The 15,309-nt window shown below is 51.8% G+C and overlaps 1 protein-coding gene across 13 annotated transcripts in view; it reads left to right on the forward strand.

Moving 5' to 3' along the window:
• Positions 1 to 15,309, forward strand: part of MICAL2 (microtubule associated monooxygenase, calponin and LIM domain containing 2) — a 210,906-nt gene that overhangs the window by 121,508 nt on the left and 74,089 nt on the right. For 11 of the 13 annotated variants that reach the window (XM_072969524.1, XM_072969512.1, XM_072969517.1 and 8 more), the window contains 4 exons: positions 6,389 to 6,496; positions 7,491 to 7,677; positions 8,986 to 9,074; positions 10,592 to 10,694. In XM_072969524.1, coding sequence (XP_072825625.1) covers positions 6,389 to 6,496; positions 7,491 to 7,677; positions 8,986 to 9,074; positions 10,592 to 10,694 — 487 coding nt within the window. Of the gene's footprint in view, positions 1 to 6,388; positions 6,497 to 7,490; positions 7,678 to 8,985; positions 9,075 to 10,591; positions 14,649 to 15,309 lie in introns of those variants that run through there. The other 2 variants (XM_072969520.1, XM_072969522.1) reach the window with 2 other exon arrangements.

Genomic DNA, 15,309 nt, shown 5'->3' on the forward strand with positions numbered 1-15,309 from the left:
GCTATTGTAGGCAGTTAAGTACAGAGAGGTGAATTTCCAGCTTAAAGCAGTCTTGGAAAGCTGCACTGCCCCCTACCCCCGGCCCCCACCCGCAATTTCCCTCCATCTCCTGGACCTCACCCCACTATTGATTTAACACTGGGCTTTGCATGTGCAGAATCAGGCAGAGTGATGGCTCCTCTGAGGAGAGAATTGGCTGCCCCTCAAAGTAGGTGACACCCTAGTGACAATTTCGTTCAGCCCTAGTGGAGCTCAGAGAGCCTCTTCCCTGGAGAGAGCCTGGGGTCCTTAATGCTTTTTCCCAGCAGATTATGGGCTGTTCTGATTGCCCAGTGACTCAAGTTTGCCTCAATTCAGGGGAGCCAGAGGAAGGAAAATGCACTTGGAAACAGGCTTAGTTCTTGGCAACCACCTGGGAGGCAGTGTGTTTCTGTTCCTGCCTTAGGTCCCAACACCTGAATTCTGAGGCTCCAGGAATAATCACCTCCTCATAGATATAGACTTAGTCAAACTTGTGTTACTCACAGGGATTCACAGGGGTGCAATCTTGGGTCACCAATTCCAAGAGATGTAGCCAAGGTTCTGCCTTCACACTACACTTGACTACCTTCTCAGATTTACGTTCCACCTTCAAATTCAGAGAGATGGAGCTGGGTTTTTGGTCTGAACAGTCACAGGGAATTTTGAGGCCCTCTCATTTAAGACCCAGATTCTTACTGGAGTCTTATCTTTTAAGACCTTTGACTATGGGATCATGCCCAATCTGATCATTCATCCCATCAAACCAGCCCTCCTGTAGTGCTCAATCCCATCAACCCTTAGTTAACTAACTTCTTTCTTCAAGGCAGGAGGCCACTGCCAGTTTGGCCTCTAGCATGGCTGCTAGCCTAGCCATCTGCCAAGGCTGGTGAGCTCTTGCAAGATCAAGATGGTAGCCGAGTGTTTGCACAGCTGAGCAAGAGGAAAGGCCTCACTGGGCTGGGGAATGTGGTTTAGTCCTCCTGGGTCAGAAGAGCAATGTGCATTGCAAAAGGAGCTTTCTCTATCCCTGGGGTGTTTGTTTTAAAACGGGATTTGCAGGGTTTACTTAGAGATTTGCATATTAGGGAGAAGCTGGGTGAGTCTTGGCTGGGCAGTCTGCCTGTTTCATCTGCTAGAGGGATAGAACTCAAGGCTGGCTCCAACCCCATTGTTCTCTCTGTTCTGGGGATGGAGCTAGGCAGCCCTTTAGAGGTGTCCTGTGTGTGTCCCAGCCTGGGGGATTTTACTGTGCAGAGCACCCGTGCGTCGCGGGGGGGCAGGATACTATAAGGGCTTGGAGTCACACTTGGGTTCCGAGCACCCATTACTTGCTGTGACCTTGGACGAGTTAGTGGACCTCTCGGCACCTTGGTTTTTTAACCTATAGGATGGCGGTGACAGCAGCTACTCCCGAGAGTGATTGGAATAATGCAAAGACCTAGCATATATCAAAGGCCACAAATGTGGTCTTTCCCCAGTGGAGAAGAATTCTAGAAGAAAACTCACTTACCTAAAGTGAATATTTATTCCTCTCTTTCTAAAGGCAAAGAAGTCACCTTCAGGTTTCCATTTCCATTCCAGCCACTTAGGAACAGTGCAGCCTGAGTTAGAGCCTTCCTGAACCTCGGCTGCCCCGTCAGTGAAGGGGGATTATCAGACCCACTTCGCAAGGCCATGAGGGTTCAGTGCAGCTCAGTGCCCAGCACCAGGGGACATAGACGCAGACATGGGCGGCCACTGGAAGGTCAGAGCCTCAAAGACCTGCCGGCATCTCAGCTCTGAGGGTGTCGTTTCCAGACCCCTCAAATAAGGCACTTTCAGTCCTTGCCCTGAGCATATTATGGCTGAGAACTCAGGCCCACCAGCCTGTCCTCTGATGTTTCTCATCCAGGGACTCCTCAGTGAGGAATGTCTTTGCTCAAGTAGGCCTGGGAGACCTCCTCTGGCTCTACCTCTCCTTCTCTTGAGCCCTCAGCTCCGAGGCCCTGGAATTTCTGCTCCCAGCCCTGCCTGACCTGTGTGAGCTTCCTGATATGCACTGCAGGCCAAGTGGCCACAGATGGCCCAGCTCTGTGGAGAAGAACAGTCTGGGCAGCTGGTCATCTTGGCTGAGTTCCAGGCATGAGGGGGGATATTAAGATTGTTTGGAAACAAGCAGGTTCCTGGGCCTCCTTTCAGAGCATCTGTCCTGTGCCAGGAGCACAGATGAGTAAGACAGGTCTTGACATCAGGGAGTGCAAACTGGAGGGTGAGAAAATCTCCAACATGCAGGCAGGGACTGTCATATTCTGAGCTAAGGGTGACAGGGCAGTCTCGGGAATGCCTCTTTGTGGAGGATCAGTCATCTCCTGCAGCCTCTGGCGACAGTGCTTGTGATGGCAGTTAACGTCATCATGTGTGCAAGTGGGTTGACTTGTGGGAGAGAAGCCAGTGCACTCACCTGGGTGGGCCACGTCACTCTTACTGCAGAGGGGGCTACACAAGCAGCCATGATTTTCCCTGAGTAAACTCCACCCAGCAGAGGAAAAAGAAGTTCCAGGACATGGAAATTTGAAGCTGCAACAATGTTGGTGCTTTGGACTCATTAATCATCTGCCAAGTGCTTCTTGGGAGCCCAGCACCATGAGAGGCTTGGCCCAGATCCTTTGATGACTCCTTCACAGCCCTGTAAGGATGGGGGCAGTCTCCCCATTTTCCAGATGAGGAAGCTGAGGCTCACAGAATGGAAATGATACCTGTGAGGGTAATCTGATGTCATGTTAGCTGATGGTCCTCCCGAAGTGTCCAACCATTCCAGCTTGTTCTAGTTAATTAGCTGAAAATAGCTAGACTTCACGGGAACAAAGGTAGTGAGAAATACCCTGGTTCTTCAAAAATTACAAGAATATTGAAAAAATACATAAAGGGTGACAAAACCAGTCCCATGACCCTCCAAAATTACCAGTTCTCAAAAAACTAGTGACTGGGACGGGTTCATTTCTGGCCATATCATCTGACTCTCCAACTTGGTGTTTAGACAAATTATTCCCAGCCCAATTGTAAGTGCTCCTCTTGACCAGCCCTCCCCAGGAGCTTACCTGCTTTTGCCCTCCAGTGCAGTCATCACCTTGTTGAGGACCTCTGGCTCTTACACCAGTATGAGTTTTCTGAAGGTTTCTCCATCAATGGAGTATCTTTTCTTCCTCAGGGTGCTCAAGGCCCATTAATTCTCTAGTTTATTAGAGCAGGGCTACTCAAAATGTGGGCCGTGGGCAGGAACTGGTCTGTGACTTAGTGAGCACAGCAAGGGAGAGTAAGCCTTAGACACTTGTAGAGCAGTGTGACATTGCCACACATCCAAGTGCCTGATCATGTTTCTAGTAATTCATTTTCATTGTGTCCGGAAGTGTCAGGCCGCAGTGGATTAGAGATTTAAAAAGAAGCAGCAAAGCCTGGTCATTCACCACGAGTAGTTTGAGGAGCACTGAGTTAGCACGAGTCTAACTGGTCATGGCCTTGCTGTCCTACAGCTCGTGAGGCATCCGGCTGTCAGAAAACAGGAGGTAACCCAAGATCCCACGGTAGTGTTGCCTTCACGCTAGTCTCGGGTGGGCTTCAAAGGGCACCTCTTGAGACAAGTTCTCCATCACCTGGTCTCCTTGTGACCTTTCAGGAAGTCCTGGTCTACCTCTTGGCCTTGGTGATTCTGGCATGGTTTCCATCTGGCTGGGAAGGGCATATGGGAGTGCCAATGCTGCTTCCCCTAAGGGTGCTTTCACTTCATAATTTTTAAGAAAGGCGCTGTCACAGGGTGGGAATGTGGATGCAACTGGGAGAAAGGAGTCTTGTATGAGTAAGGGCCCATGATGAAAGGACCAGGCACGGTCTTCATCCTGGATCCCCTGGCCAGGCCCCGTGTTTGTAGAGCAACTGAGCAGGACTGCAGCGGCACACATGTGTTTCAGCAGGGCCCCCGCCTCCTCACGGCCCTCTCCTGGCTTCAGTGATTGCTCCCTAAGTCAGGACTGCACGGAAGCTCAGCGGCACAAGGTGCTTATTAGCCAAGTGGCTAATGAGGTCTCATTAGGGACTTGTATTTAAAGCCCCAGAAAGTCCAGTCTCAACCTCGGTTCACTCGGGGGAGGCAGTAATTTCGCGTGGGTACGTGGCATTACATGGTGCCTTCCTGGGAGAACACCGCGGAGCCAGTTCACACACTGGGTCAGTGGAGGCAGCCGCACGTGGGGAGTGTGGGCAAGGGGGTAGTTTTGACCTCCCCTCTTCATTCTGATGTAAACCCAGGAAGGCCTTGCTGTTCTGTAGCTCCTGTCCCAGGGGCCTGTGTTGGGGGCCCCAGCAGGGGATGGAACATCAGGCAAATAACAGCGTATTGTCCTTAGCCAGTGCACCTGGACCTCCTTTAGAAGCAGGAGCCAAGTTTCTTGGCATTTGTGAAATCCTGAAAATGGCAGAGTGTGTGCTTAGAAGCAGAATTCTAATCTTTCCCAGGTGAGGCCGGCTTTGGGGAGAGGGGTAACTGACTTGGCAGCTGCTGCTACTGAGAAGAGGCAGGCTTTGTTGAGTCTGAGGAGGTCCAATCTGTCTGAGTGGTGGGATCGGACCCCCCAGCAGGCCCCTGGCCACATCCTCACAGTCCCCCAGAGCCTACATGTGATCTGGAGCGACTGATCCAAAGTGGCTGTTGGTGCTGGGGCCTCCTTAATGAGAAAGTGGGCAGGTGCCTCCTGGGCCTTGTCTTTCTCCCCAGCCTGCTGGCAGCCTTTCCCTCCTCATCCTCTTTTAGTGCCTGTGCTTTTGCTGGAACCCAGTGAAGTGGCCTCTGGTTCTGGGGGTAGATGCTGCTTCTAGGAGTCGGGGAGCTGTGGGCCCCCACTGCCATTCACTTTGCTGTTCCCTGAACTATAGTTGAAGCTTTCACAGCAGGTTTGACATGACCTTCCAAGAGCAGCCTTGGGTTTAGATTGAGGGCCTTCCTTCGCATACAAGTCACTGTGACTTGCCATCAAGAGAGCTAAAAGCCTGCGTCCGAGGGCCTTGAGCCTAAATCACTGCTCTCTGTGGCTGTATCTTCCGGAAGCTCGATGCAGAGGCGGGGGAGATCTGGAGCCTCCCTCCCTCCAGGGTCTTGGGATGGGGAACAGCGCTTACAGAGAAAACCTCAGACTGTACATGTCTGTCCTGCAGTGGAGACTGCAGTGTCTCCAGGCTGGCCTTTCCGAGCTGGTGGGAGAAGGGGGAGCAAGTTGGGTTTTGCCCAGGGGTGTATGTGTGATTGTGCCACGTCTGTGTGGGCTGTCAGCTCCCACCCCTTCCCAAGCTCTGTGATGTGTTGCTGGGGATGCAGGTAGGCATGAACCATCATGCCCTCTGGAGCACGGGCACCCACAGGCCACCAGGCTGTGATCCCCGGGGCCAGCGTGGAGCTGACTTGCCTGGCACCAGCTCTGGGGCCTCTGGGCACTGCTGCCTGGAGCTCCTGGTCCTGCTCCCTCCACCTGCCCAGTGGGGACCAGCATTAACTCCCATTCTAGTCGCTGTTCTTGTTGGCAAGGTGATCTGCAGTCCTGACCTGATGGGACTCAGGTCAGACATAGCCATTGCTTGCTAGGACCCAGGAGCAACAAGGCAGGCTGGGGCTGCTGAATTCAAAGGAAGAAGGGAGGGAGGAGTCAAGTTCATCTTGACCCAGCCCTGCCCAGTGCCAGGTGCTCAGACAGTAGTTCTCCCACTTAGTTTTGGCCACAGCTCTGGGAGGCAGGCACCGTTTATCCTCATTTCACTAAATGAGGACACTGAGCTCAGGAGTTGAGAGCTTCATGCCCGGTCTCAGAACTGGTTAGTAGTGGAGTGGGGTCCTAGACCTCCAGGTCTAGGGGCCCCAGTGCTCACTAAGCAGCAGCTCGCAGCCTTCCAGAGAGGAGGGGACTCTGGGACAGCAGCTGCCGTGCAGCTGTCTGTGAGGGCTTGGCTCCTGAGTGTGAAGGCACCCGGGCTGGGGCTCAGGAGACTGAGCAGAGTCCTGGATCTTGTGCTTATTTGCAAATTGGCCTTGGGCAGATTCCTTCCTCTAGGATTCCATCCCCTCTCTGTGAACCAAGCAACTGAACTCCTGAAGACATCGTACCCCGCCCGCTGTGGCTCTGAGTCACCCGCTCACTTGGGGCCGCAGGGCTCCGTTTCTCTCTTTTCTCCGTCTGCACAGTGCCCGCTGCCTGCTCCAGCTGGTTATGCCTCTCCCAGGATGTTGAGTGCTGTTTGCACGTGGGTGTGGAACCCTCCTCCACATCCAGCTTGTTCGTGTTTTCCTTCTCGGTGCTAACTGGCCTCTACCTTTGTCTCTGTCTCCTCTATCTCTGCTGTTGGGTAGCTGACAGTAGGGAAAGTGTCCAGCGGAATAGGGGCTGCAGCTGAAGTTCTGGTCAATCTGTACATGAATGATCACAGACCTAAGACTCAGGCCGCCTCTCCAGACCTGGTAAGGACATACACCCCTCAGCCTTCACCCTCAGGCACCGGCTCTGGCCTCCAGGGAGGGTGCACGGGATGCGGAGAGGATGGCCTGGCTCCCCTTCTCATGGGAAAAAAGGGGCTGAGAACGGGCTGGGTCAGAGCAGAGGTTAGCAGGAGGCTATGTTTACTTATAGACAAGACTCAGCCCCATTGTGGGTCATTTTACAAAGTAGAGCATTTTCCCTGCTGCCTGAGGCTCTGGAGGACTCAGTGGAAAAGGCCAGGTAAGGCCATCCAAATAATTGGACATCCCTTATTGTCAGTGTTTAGTGTCCAATCTGGATTGGATTGAGAATTAAATGATGGAGGAAAACCCCCCTTTCCTCTGAATTTTCCCCTTCTCCAAGTGACACTGCTCACCGCCCTCACCAGTGATTTGAGTTGACAATTCTCTTGGTTTCCTTTGGGCACGTTCCCCTGGAATCACCCAGGTGTGCCCCAGCCCTCGCCCTCCACCCTTGCATTTAGGAATTTGACTGGCAGCCTGGTGGGTTGCAGGACACAGCCTTCTCCCCTTCTACTGTTCTCTTGAACAGTTTTGATGCCGCAGACATTCCTCACATGACCTATGTCACCGCAGGGGGACAGAGATGTAGAAAACATTCTTTCAGTGACCTTATTCTAGACCCAGGCAACACTTAACCCCTGGGTCAGAATCCTGGAGAGAGCATCCCTGGGCAGGCATCTTTGTGAGGGATGTCCGCTCCATCAGACCAGGAGATGTCACTCCCACCCAGAAACCAGAGAGGCCAGACTGCCTGGGAGTACAATTAACAGCTGCCCCCACAGGGCTGGGGTCTGTATCTTCCCACCCTCGCTCTTTGCTGCAATGCCTGCGGTGATAAAAGCAACGCAGAGCCTGTGAGGTCCCCGTGATTCAGGTCGGCATTCAAAAGCCTAGCCTCGCGTTGGACAACATAACGTGCTGCTCTTCTCTTCCCATGCTCTGTGCCCCCCAGGAATCTGTACGGAAGGTGTTTCCTCTGAACTTGGGTGGCAGCGACACCTGCTACTTCTGTAAGAAGCGGGTGTACGTGATGGAGCGGCTGAGCGCGGAGGGCCATTTCTTCCACCGGGAGTGCTTCCGCTGCAGCGTCTGCGCCACCACCTTGCGCCTGGCTGCCTACGCCTTCGACGGTGATGAAGGTAACCCCTCAGGGGCCAGGACAGCACTCAGCTCTGGCCTGGGCTCCTGTCCCTCTGGAGGCTCTGGGACATCCAGCCCTTCCCAGGGAGTAATGGTGTCATCAGGAAAGCTATTCGGGGAACGGAAATCCCCTGCTAAACAGAGAGGTGGCCTGGGGTGGGCAGGGGTCCTGAGGGAAGGGGAGCTGTCAGCACCGGGGGTGCTCTAGCATGGGGGCACCTCCCATGCGCTGAGCGTTTTACATGTGCTTTCTTACTTGGTCTCACCTCCTTCTATCGCCCCTGTGTGGTTGAGAAAATCAAACCCGATAACCTGTGTCACACGCTCGGCACCACTCCTGACATGAGTGGGGGCTCGATAAGTGATGGGATGTCAATGTCACTATGTATAAAGTATGTACTGTAAAAATGGCCATACCTGTCACATGCCCCCTGGTACTGCACTCACTGGAGTGAGGGATTGTCTAATGTTCAGCACTTGAGCTTTGCACTGTCATATAATTTCAGCACCTGTGATCCCATACCCTCAAACTAACTGCCTGGGTTCAAATCCAGACTATGTAATCCACTTACTAGCCATTCGACCTTGGCCTGTTACCTAACCTCTTGGTCCCTCAGTTTCCTCATCTATAAAAAACAAATGAGGGCAGTAATACCGGCTCATAAGGTCGTTGTGAGGGTGGGTAAGTTAATTCAGGGGGAGCATTTGGCATAGTGTCTGGTATATTGAGTCCTACACAGAATTTCCCTGTTCTTACCATTCCCATCACTGTCTTTGTCCTTGTAACAGTGAGCAAAGAAGACTTTTCTGGGAGGCTCCCAGTGGTCCTGGGCAGTGGCCAGTGGCCCAGTGTGTGCCTTGCCTTGGTTTTTCTGCCCCTCAGTGCCGCCATCTGTTCTGTGTCTTTCCCAACCTCACACCCCAAGGGTCCCAGAAAGAAGAGGAACTAGAAACAGGGTTGCTAGGCAGGGCTGTCCATTTTGCTGCCTGGAAGCTGGCCTTAGGAAGAGACGTGGCCTCGGTTTGGTTTGGGGATTACCTGAGGGTTGCAGCCCCAGCCCCGGGAGCCCCTCTGTTGCTACAGCCTGCCTTTGAGGCAGCAGAGGGTCCTTCTGCCTCCTCTCAGTGACACTCCTTTAAGGCAGGAGATGGAAACATTTCCCCAGTTTGTGCCTTCCTGGGCTTGTTTCCATTAGTGGCGTTTTCTGACCCAGATGGTGACGGGGGCTTGGTTTACGTTCTGTTGTGGCTCTGGTTTACAGGGGAAAGACCTGTGTGTGTCTGTCTGTATGTGTTTCTTTTTACAGGCAAGTTTTTCTGCAAGCCTCATTTCATTCACTGTAAAAGCAGTAGTCAGCAACGGAAGAGACGGGCAGAGCTGAAGCAACAAAAAGAGGTACGTTTTGTCTTGAAAGCCATGGTGCAATGGGAGGCTTCTGAAAGGAGAATGTTTTTGAGGATTCTGCAAGTTAGGCCATTTCTGGCTTTGGAGGGATTGAGACTCAGGTGAAGAGGGCTCTACTCCCTTGCATGGAGGGTCTCTCTGCCTCAGTCTGCTCAGCTAGCCTCTGGGGTGTCACCTACTCCAGATGTCAGCTCCCAGGGGAGTGGCTGCGCTGATTCTCATGAGAAGCCCAGCAGAGCTTCCCCATGTGCCAAGGATGGGACTGTGTGCCTAGCCATGTGAAAGCTGTGCACCCCATGTCCACAGGGCCCTGTTAGCAGGGATGCCCGATACAGGGCCAACCCTCTGTGGTTTCCAAGTCCTTTCCCCAGGCTCTTGGACGTCAGCAAAGTGACAGAGCCACTGAATTTGTGGACGGCTTGTGATAGTGCCCCCCGGCAGCTCTTAGTCAATACCTCCTCTGCTGCTTGATCATTACCTACCCACACTTCAGCTTTTTTCTGTTTACACAAGTAATATAGGCTCAGCGTAGAAAAATGGGTAAATAAATGAAAGTGTATAAAGAAGGAAAGTTAAATCACCCATTATCCCCCCATCCTGAGGAAATCATAGTTAACATTTTGAAACATTTTATTGTAGACTTTCTCCTATGTGAATACAGTTGATCCCTGGACAAGTTGGGGGTTAGGGGCTCTGACTCTCCATGGGGTTGAAAACCCACGTATAACTTACACACAGCCTTCTATACTGGCATTTCCCCGCATCTGTTGATTCAACCAACCGCAGATCGGGTAGGACTGCAGTATTTACTGTTGAAAAATAAACTGCATGTAAGTGGACCCATGCAGTTCAAACCTAAATTGTTCAAGGGTCCACTGTATATTAACCCAGTTGGAATCCTATCTCTACAGTTTTTTTTTTAAATAGGTTTATTTATTTATTTTTAGAGTTGGTACTGGGGATTGAACCCAAGACCTTGTGTATGCTAAGCACGTGCTCTACCCCTTGAGCTATACCCTCCCCCCTACAGTTTTATAGACTTTTTTTTTAAACTAACAGTATATTAAGAACAGCTTCCTGTAATATTAAAAATTCTTTTGGAGACTAGTTTTTGATGCCTGTAAAAGATGGTTAATAATTTACTTGCATCCTATATTGTTGGACATTTACATTTTTTAATATTTTTACAGTAAATGTCTTTGCACCCACATCTTTATCCTATTTGAAATTGTGAGGGTTGATCATTAGAAACGGCGTTGCTGAGTCAAAGGGCACGTGTGCTTTGAAGGCTTGTGAGCTGTGTGGTCACTTTGCTCCCCAGGAAAGTCACTGCCAGTGTCCAGCCCCGCTTCAGCAGAGCACAGGGGCTGAGATTCTGGAGAGAGGGGCTGGTTGCAAATGGCAGTCTCCCAAGTTCTCTGTTTATTGGCGTTCTTTCTCTGCTTTGTTGAGGAGCCCTCTGTGAGAATATCATGGACTAAATTCCCTCACCCCGATCCCTTTCTCAGGAGGACGGGGTGTGGAAAGAGCAAGAAGCCCCTCGTCGAGACCCTCCTGCGGAAAGTTCTTGCGCCGCCGCGGCCATCGGCACACCGGAAGGCAGCCCCCCAGGTATCACCAATTCCTTCTTTAGGAAGGTGCTAAGCTGGCCTCTCAGGCTGCCGTGGGGCCTGTTTCACCTTCCCCGGAGGCTGCTTAACTGGATTCAGGGACTCCTGCGCGCAGCCAGCCTGCATATCAGGGACAATGCTTACAACTACCGCTACACGTACGAGCTCCTGAGCCTCGGGCTGCCTCTTCTCTGGGTGTTCTCCGAGGTCCTGGCTTCCATGTACCGGGAGTCCGAGGAGTCCCTCGAGAGTATCCGCAACTGGCTGCTCAGATGCTTCCCGGTCAAGCTGCACTGAAGCTCAGCTGCCAAGTGCCATAACATTTCCCGCGTAGATGGCGATCTGTGTAGTCAGCGCAGGCGCTGGCCGGGGAGCCCCGCGCTCTTTAACCAATTAGCTCGAGGCCAAAGAGTTTTCCGTTGGCCCCCCGCGCCTGGCCAGGCCGTGGTGAACGTCTGCTCGGGGTGCTGGGGCCGGCACGACATGAAGGATGTGTTTTTGGTTTTTGTTTTTAATAGCTTTGTACTTTTGTACCAAAGTGAGCCATATTTCTAGGTTTACATTTCAATTTTTAACTTTTAATACACCAAGAGAGAGCATTTTTTCCCTATGGGTGTCAGTTTTTCTAGACATGGGTTTGACGTTTATAACTGGTATGACAAACCCCTTCCACGTTGCGGTCAGTTGTAAAAGCCACTGCCTGCAGTGTGAAAGATTTGGGCTTTTATAGAAACCAAAGCAAAGGTGCCACCTCCTGACCAGTGCCTTTTGATTTATGTGCCCAGTTGCCACTTGTCAACAAGGAGCAATTTTTTTGCAGTATGAAAGCATAATAATTTAGAAGAAAAGGATAGAAAGGACAAAAGAGAATTAAAGCTACAAAAGCACGTGGCAGTGTGTAGTTGCCTGTCGTCTGTCCTTCCGGAGGGGGGAGGACTCCTTTACTCCCTTGTTTTGATATAAAATAGTAGCTTACAGGCTCCCCCCTCCATACCAAATCACAGCCAAATGACGTAGAACCACAGGGTTTCAAACAGATTGCTGCAAACATACATTTTCCCTTCCCACTAATGGGCGCTGCTGCGAAAGCCCTTTGGCTCCTGACCATGCAGAGCTCCGCAAAACTGATGCAATGCTGTAGAGGAGTTACGTCAGCCTGGGGCATGTTAAGCCCTCACTCTGAGGCCCTGCAGGCCAAACCAAGGCCACTCAGGGTCCACAGTGGTCAGGCTGAAGGAAGACACTGCCCTCTTACATCACGTCTGTCAGGAGCGAGGGCGTTTATTCCCACCTCAGGGTATTATTTCTGGGAAGTGTGGCCTGCCCTGTGGGCATGGCTTGCAGACACCCTGGCTTCTTAGCCGCTCCGCTGCCATACATATTTGGTCCAGCAGTCAGAAACCGTTTATTTTCACGCTGTCCTAGCAGAAGGAATGTGTCTGACCTCCGGGGGAGAAGCTCCCCCGTGTCTTGATTGGCAGGAGAAGCTGGGAGTGGAAGCTTTTATTGACTCATGCAACAGAAAGATACCCTATTAAGGGCAAAACAGGCCTTAGGCCCACCTGCATTCTTCACCCTGGGCATCTGGAGGAGGCCGCAGCTCTGCCCACTCCACTCTGCTGGGACACGCACTGCTGCTGGGTCTGGCTGAACAAGGGAGATGGCTGATAGAGAAAGGCCTTTAGTTGTGTTCAGTGTAGCTAGAGTTGCTGGGCTAGAGACGGCACTATGTCTTGTTCCACTAGAGAGATCCTCTGGAGTAAATAAGGATGGAGCCTGGTGGGTTAGGAGCCAGAGCTCCAGAGGGCTTTGAGATGCCACGTTTCTCTAGGGTGGGAAGAAGGGGGAAGGCATTTCTATAAACACTTCCCTAAGTCCTTGGGTAAATCAGGGGCTTGGCTGTAGCCATGTCCGTGGGAACTGGTGCCTCTGTCCTTGTTGGAACTGTTCTGAGTCCTGTGACCTGCATTGTGTTTTTCCAAAATTTTGCTGGTATTTTAATGTTCTACATGGTGGAGGAGCCCTTGATTCATTTTATGTTTGATTCTTGAAAGTCACAATGTGAACACAAGCACAACTGTGTCATTGTTATTACTGTCAGCTCAGGGCGGGATGAGATGCTTTGTGGGATGCTCCATGAAGCCAGAGTAGGAATCTCAGAGAATGTCGCTCTGGCCATAAGGAGACTGGTTTGAATTACTCTGGTGAGACAGGGTGTGCCTGTCAGAAGCCTGAGATGTTTATATGTTCTGAGACTTTGAACCTTCCTGGTGGGGCAGCGGTAGGACGCCCGGGTGGATCCTGGGGATGGCTGCCTCTAAGCCTCCACAACATATTCAAGAATGAATATGAGACCCTAGAGTAAAATTGGGGCAGCGAGGATATGGGGGGCAAGGGAGAATTGGCCTTGGCCAACTGCACCTGTCCACCCTTGCAGACAAGGGGCTGGGCACTGCCAGGAAGGTTCGTCTGTCCTAACCAAGCGGTATCTTGTCCGGGGAAGTTTCTCTTTTTTTAACGGTTGCCTTGTTTTCGACTCCTGTGCCTTCTCGTGTTGTCCGTCGTTTTCCTTGTTCCCCGGACTAAATTCTCTTTTCTGTCTCTCTCTTTCCAACCTTACACTGTGGCCGTCAGTTCGTTTCAGCCTTCCAGTGCTACACCCACTTCTTGGCTGACACACTTCTGCTCTGAGGTGACTGATTTTCTTGCCAATTTCCAGAGAGTGGTGCTAACTGCTAACCCGCTTTCTGCACTCCATCCTCCCGCCGCAGCCTTGGTTGTGCTAACTGTGAGTGTCTTGCATACTGATGGACTTATTCGCTGGCATGGTTGGTGAACGGCATTGGGGGTGGGGGGTGTTCAGCTCGAAAGCTGTTTCTGATTCGGTACCTCTGAGCCGGCTGCCCGGTCCACACCAGTGCATGCCCCGCCTCCCCTGTGTGCCCCGCCGCCTGCGTGCATGTTTTTCCGTTGCATTTACAAAGCTACTTACCTTCCTGGGAGGGTTAACTCTGCCTGTGAGACAGTATCATAGAGAGGGCGCTTCACCTTTGAAAAGAACTCTTTCATCTTGCGGCCTCTGGAAAAGTACACGCATACGAGCATCTTCTTCAATGGGTTCTAACATAAAGATCATTGGTGTTATCGATCAAAACCATATTGGTGACTCTTTGGAAACAATTTTTTAAAAAATATTCCTGGGCTTCCTCATGAGCTTGACCCATGCTCTGTGTTTGAACACATAATCACAGTTTTCCTAGCCAACCTTCTCTCTCCTGCAACCTACACTTTCCCTCCAAGGGTTTTGCTGTGGCTCCTCTGATCTCTCTTGGCTCCTAACGCCCCAGATGATACAGAAGCTTCAACTAGAACAGTCATCGTCACAGGCCAGGGATGCCTTTGAGAGCCGACTCAGGTCAGGCCCAGGCCTGGAGCGGCCCATTTCAATGCCCCCACAGCTCTGCTCAGAACACATTTGCCTGCTGACTCTTTACCTGGAGCAGCCGGATCTTCAGAGCACTTTTAAAGAAACACATCACACCAAGAAAGTCCGGTGGGGCTGCTGCAGGCCAGGCCTCGCAGTCTCGGCCTCCAGGTGGTGTGTGTCTTGCATGCGGCCCGGAGCCATGCTGGCCCGTGGCCTGTCTGCACAGCCCTGCATGTCGCATTGCTCCCTGTGTCGGTGCAGAGCCTAGCCAGGACGGCATCATCGCTCTTGTCTTCTCTTCTCTTGCAGAGCCTCCCCCCTTTATAGAATGTCAACCAAAGAATGCCCTCCTCCCCTGGCCTCCTCCTTAGCTAGTCCCCCCATCTCATCACCACGCATGTTTGTGACCTCTGGTAGCCAGTACAGTGCCACATGGAACCCTGTATTTTGCACACAGCAAACAATGTTTAGCTTTATTTATGGTATTTGATGCTGTAAATGAAAATAAATATGGTTCTTTATAAAGCTTATTGTTTCCTCTCTTCTTTGCCACGGAAGCTGCTTAAGCCCCCAACACAGGGGTTGATTTCAGGGGTCAGCCTTCACTAAACTGGCGGCACGCGCACTTGTGGTGACGTGGGACTCTCTGGGGCTGCGCTGGGTACTCTAAGAGGAAATATTACCCAGGGGTAATATTTGAAAAATATCACCAGTGCTCCGGGGCCAGGCTTTGGGAGCTCTGCCTTGAAAACTCATGGTACTTTGCTGCTCTAGGTGCTGGGCATAGCTGGGTGAGGGCCAGGGCCACCTCAGCTGTCAGGAACAGACTCTTAACCACTGCGTGCACCCATTTTCTGCACACATCTAAGCCATGGACCTGCAGGGAAGCTTTACTTAGGAGCCTCATGCTGACTTAGGTTCCTGTGTGACAGAGGTCGCTCTTGAATGTTTTATGCTGGTCCAGCTGAATGATGGGTGAAAGGTAAGGAGGAAGGACGGGACATTGGTTTCAGGGTGGCAGTGAACATGGCAGGTGTGCTCATCCAGATGGAGAGCCATTTGTGATGCTAAGAGACCAGCCTTGTCCCCCAAAACTCAGGTCATTGTGTCTTTAGGCTGCAAGGCTCTGCCCACGGGGCCACTCCGAGGACAGCACCATGGCAGGCTCTGGCCCAATTCCACTTGTCTT

This window comes from Vicugna pacos, chromosome 10, assembly GCF_048564905.1.
Source record: "Vicugna pacos chromosome 10, VicPac4, whole genome shotgun sequence".
Taxonomy (NCBI): domain Eukaryota; kingdom Metazoa; phylum Chordata; class Mammalia; order Artiodactyla; family Camelidae; genus Vicugna; species Vicugna pacos.